Source organism: Alosa pseudoharengus, unplaced genomic scaffold (genome assembly GCF_046254945.1).
Source record: "Alosa pseudoharengus isolate Yale_2024_CS ecotype anadromous, Long Island Sound unplaced genomic scaffold, YU_APseudo_1.1 YU_APseudo_1.1_scf_15, whole genome shotgun sequence".
NCBI lineage: Eukaryota > Metazoa > Chordata > Actinopteri > Clupeiformes > Clupeidae > Alosa > Alosa pseudoharengus.
Genome location: NW_027468620.1, coordinates 29,785,897 through 29,790,896, shown reverse-complemented (window position 1 = coordinate 29,790,896; position 5,000 = coordinate 29,785,897). Strand labels below are relative to the sequence as shown.

Here is a 5,000-nt window from a genome sequence, read left to right as displayed (position 1 = left end):
ATCATCAGATCGCGCTCTCATCTCATCCCTCATCACAACTGATGTCTGTCCACTGAAACATAAACTGGGAACCGTCCATGATCATGTGTTTTTGATTATAAATGTCACTGTCGTCATAAATGCACAACATACTTGAATTTCCCCTTGGGGATCAATAAAGTATCTATCTATCCATCTATCCATCTATCTATCTATCTATCTATCTATCTATCTATCTATCTATTTATCGTATCTATCTATCTATCTATTTATCGTATCTATCTATCTATCTATCTATCTATCTATCTATCTATCTATTTATCGTATCTATCTATCTATCTATCTATCTATCTATCTATCTATCTATCTATTTATCGTATCTAGCTATCTATCTATCTATCTATTTATCGTATCTATCTATCTATCTATCTATCTATCTATCTATCTATTTATTGTATCTATCTATCTATCTATCTATCTATCTATCAATCTATCTATCTATTTATCTACATACTGGACGAGAATGATTTATATTGATTTTAATGAACTCCGTTTATCTCATAGATATTTCACAGTACCCAACCCTTTGGACAGAACAGGTCCGCAGTCGGCAGAACAACAGAACCCGAACACAAGGTTGGTCATTTAAATCTGGACGTGCGCTGTTTCTTTATCTCCTCATTTGCAAAGCACTTTGAATTCTCAAAGTGTATGGACTGAACCGTAAATACAATCGCCTTGCCTTGATGAGTTGTGTAAGGCATTCCTGACTGTACAGTGGAAGCTGTAGCAGGTTCTCTCTTAGGCAAGAGGATGAATGTCAGAAGAGAGAGAGAGAGAGAGAGAGAGAGAGAGAGAGAGAGAGAGAGAGAGAGAGAGAGCAAGGGCAAATCATTGTCATATTTGATAGATGAGATACAGCGGGCTTGAGTTTCAATCTGTGTTGTTTCCAAGAGAAGAGTGTGATTTCACGCTGAGCTAAAACAAACTCTGCGTCTGGGGCCCCATCACTCATCCAGCACTCAGCCCTGGGCTCCATCACTGAGCGCAGCCTCCTCACCTTCTCCCACAGTCAGGTGCCGGAGCGCCATCAGCCACCCACTGGGCCCTGACACCAGGTTCAGCATAACAAATGACACATTATGGACCGCTATTTATCCAAGTCCACATCACCGTCTCAGAATCCAACGCACACGCAGACACACACGCACACACATGTACACACACACACGCACACAGACACGCACTCACCCACACACATGCGCACACACACACACACACACTCACACACACACACTCACTCACCCACCCACCCACCCACCCACACACACACACACACACACACACACACACACACACACACACACACACACAAACTGAGTTGACCAAACGGCACGGCATCTCACACTGTAGTTTACGGAGTGCTACATGCATGTTTGTTGTCTTTAATATTCAATCCTCTGTGGTGTTGATCGTCCCCAGCTTAGACAAACCTCTGGGTAAATCCCCAAAGCCAGTTCCTGTAATTGTGAACACATGCTAAACATATTAAAGCACTCCAGAGGACTCGATTTTTATCATCTAACCCAGCATATTGATGTAATTGCATGGATCAACAGATGCTTTATTGACTAGCATTTGGGAAAAATGACCGCATTTGGCATGAGACAATGTTGGGTTGTTGTTGTAGTGGCACACGGAGAGCTATCTCTAAGTGTGGATTAGTGCAAACAAGGTGTTTTTTAGTTCAAGTCTCTATATTGGTATGTAGGCATGTTTTTCATTCATTTGTTTATATGTTTGTTTCTTTGTGCATGTGTGTGCGTGTGTGAGTGTGTGTGAGTGTGCGTGTGTGTATTTGTGATTGGGCATGTGGGTTTGTGTGATTGTGAGGTCTTTTTGATTTACGAGCAATATAAAAAAGAGCAGAGGCTGTGTTGATGGCTTTCATTACCAAGTTGCTCTTTCGCAAATGGATGCCTTTTAGTCAAAACAAGCTCCGCAACACAAAGGAAAAGATAGTGGAAGAGGAGAACAAAAACAGACAGAAGAGGCAAAAGGAATGACAAAAAGGAGAGATATAGAAAGAAAGAAAGAAAGAAAGAAAGAGAAAGAAAGAAAGAAAGAAGGGGAGGCGTTTAATTTGGGGGTCTTTTGTGTGGCTAAGGCGCTGTAATGAAAATAAACAAAGAAAGAGGAATATGCGTAATCCTTCTGTTGCTTCCGAGCCCAGAGGGAAGTAATGAAGTCAACTGGGAAAGGTGATGAAAGCCCCTGAGCCTGGAGGACCTCCATCTTTTTGCCTTTTGTTCTGTAGTTTTTTTTTCTGCTTTTTTTTTTCCGCTGGCATTAACATTGCATGCTCAAAGCTGTGCTGGGGTGCAATGTGGCAGAGACTGTGGCCCCAGCGTAGAGTTCTTCCATTAGATCCTGATGCTGTCATTAAAAAGAGGCTCTTTCTTGTCGGCGAGGCCGAGACAAACCCCTGTCTGTCTTCGGAGAGGGCCAAGGCGCTGCTAAATAAGTTCATGCACGCTCCTCCGCATGCCGGCGTCTCTCTGTTGCCAATCAATAGGGATTTTTTCCATGTGCATTTTTTTTCTCTGTTTGCTGGCACAGGTGGAACTCCACAGTGAGATGTGAGTCAGCCCTCAATCCTGCTGTATAACAGAGTCACACACACACACACACACACACACACACACACACATGCCTTTCTCCCTATGGCATTTTCTGTCTGTGTTCTGGTTAGGCTAGGCAAAAGTACAAACAAACAGACGCGCACACACACACACACACACACACACACACACACACACACACACACACAGACAGACAGAGCAAGCAGTCAAGTGTCCAAATATTTATTTGACTTGGGTACTGGGAGCTCTGTGCAGTCATTAGGCCCTTTATGTGTGTAAACATTCCCGCAGGGGGCTGATAGTGCAGTCTGCTCTGCCTGTATGTCTAAACACGGCTGCTCTACTACTGTTCTCCTCTCCCCTCTCCCACCTCTTCAGCCTGGACCTCTTTGTCCCTCTCTTTCTCTCTCTGTCCCTCTCTGTCCCTTTATTTCCCTCTGTCCCTCTCTCATCTTCCCCCTCTCTTTCTCCCCCCTCTCCCCTCTTTCCTTCTCCTCTCTCTCTCTCACTCTCTCTCCCCTCTTTCCCTCTCTCTCCCTCTACCCTCTTTCCCTTCTCTCCTTTCCTCTCTCTCTCTCTCTCTCTCTCTCTCCCTCTCCCCTCTTTCCCTCTCTGTCCCTCTCCCCTCTCTCCACTTTCTCTCTCTCCCTCTCTCTCACTGTCCCTCTCTCTTGCTGCTGCTTGTTTTAATTAGCGGTTAGTCAGTCATCTGGGGAGCAGCACCGAGGGCCTGATTCTCCAGAGTGATGAAACCGCCGAGTTTGTTTTATGAGGTCCAAACCGTTCTGTCAGGACTGAGTCAGGCTCAACGCAAGGCACGGCTTGATCCCTGTGCAAACAAAGCTTCTCCTAGGCAGCCATTCCCAAAAGTCCCGCTGCTCTAATTGCTCCTCTAGAAATCTCGGAATCCTGGTGCTTTCGCTCAAACAACACAACAAGCCTCTTGACTTCTCTTGAACTGACCTCACTCACAGGGATGCTACACCGAGCACGTAACTTAAGCATTCCGTTCGCGTAGCGTCTGCTGCAACAATTAGCTTCCAACATAATCAATGGAACTGGGTACACCAGATGTGATAGTGGCACGTACGTTCGAAAAAATTAGACCAATCTTCTAAAACTATTTTTACGCTACGCGTAACAGAACGTTACAGTTACACGCCTGGTGTAGCCTTCCTGTTAGTTTCACTTTTTGTCTTTCACTTTTCTCTCTCCCTCCTCTCTTTTACTGCTTCTTTTAATTGGCAGTTAGTCAGTTTATCTCTCTCTCTCTCTCTCTTTCTCTCCCTCTCTCCCGCCTCTCTTGTGCTGCATCTTTTAATTGGCAGTTAGTCAGTATATCTCTATATCTCCCTCTCTTTCTCTCTCTCTCTCTCTCTCTCTCTCTCTCTCCCTCCATCCTCTCTCAATTTAATGTCTATCTATCTATCTATCTATCTATATATCTACCTTGTAGTGTTCTTTTGCGTGTCCTTGATAGTGACCCATGTGTAACATTCCCCCTCCTCCCTCTCCTCCCCCTCTCTCTCCCTCTCTTTCTCTCTCCCCCTCTCTCTCTTTCTCTCTCTTTTTCTGTCTCTCCTCTCTCTCCTTCCTTTCTCTCTCTCAGCCTCCTCCTGTGACCAGGAGCAGCAGTCTGCACAGGAGGAGGCGCGGCAGCACAAGAACGAGGCCGTCTTCATCCCTGACTGTGCCCACGGGGGTCTCTACAAGCCCGTTCAGTGCCACCCCTCCACCGGCTACTGCTGGTGCGTGCTGGTGGACACTGGCAGACCCATCCCGGGCACCTCCACACGGTAAGAAAAGTGGGACGCCAAGTGGGGCGACGGGGTGTGGGTGTGTGTGGGTGTGTGTGTGTGTGAGGGGAAGGGGGGTGTGGTTGGATGATGCCACATACCGTACGACCACATAGGAATTGGCATTGTGATTGTGCCTTGTTCAATTTGATTATTGTTTATGGTGCACAGTTTAGGAAAGGTGAATCATTCATCGCACTCAAAACCTGTTTTCTTTTACTAAATTCAATAAATAGCCTCCATGTGTGTGTGTGTGTGTGTGTGTGTGTGTTTGCCTGTCTGTCTGTCTGTCTGTCAGTCTATCTGTCTTTCTGTTTGTTCCAGTTACACCTGCGCAAACCTCATCTTTTCAAGTAGATGGTTGAAATCATGACAACATCTGTGTAGTTGGGGGCAACAGGCACCCATTTTGTTTTTACCTTGTCAAGCCGATAGAACCATATGGTAAAAAGTTTTGAGATTTTTCATACTAACTCTTTTCACCAAGTTTTAAGTCTGCATCTTGAGCACTCTAGCGCCACCAATGAGTCATAGTTGGGACATTCGCAACTTTTCACCTTAATGCCTGACTTTCAAAAATGAG

At 45.3% G+C, this 5,000-nt stretch overlaps 1 protein-coding gene across 2 annotated transcripts in view; it reads left to right on the top strand.

Moving 5' to 3' along the window:
• smoc2 (SPARC related modular calcium binding 2) overlaps positions 1-5,000 on the top strand; it is a 32,948-nt gene that overhangs the window by 17,736 nt on the left and 10,212 nt on the right. For both annotated transcript variants that reach the window (XM_076286218.1, XM_076286217.1), the window contains exons 7-8: positions 544-615; positions 4,231-4,417. In XM_076286218.1, coding sequence (XP_076142333.1) covers positions 544-615; positions 4,231-4,417 — 259 coding nt within the window. The remainder of the gene's footprint in view (positions 1-543; positions 616-4,230; positions 4,418-5,000) is intronic.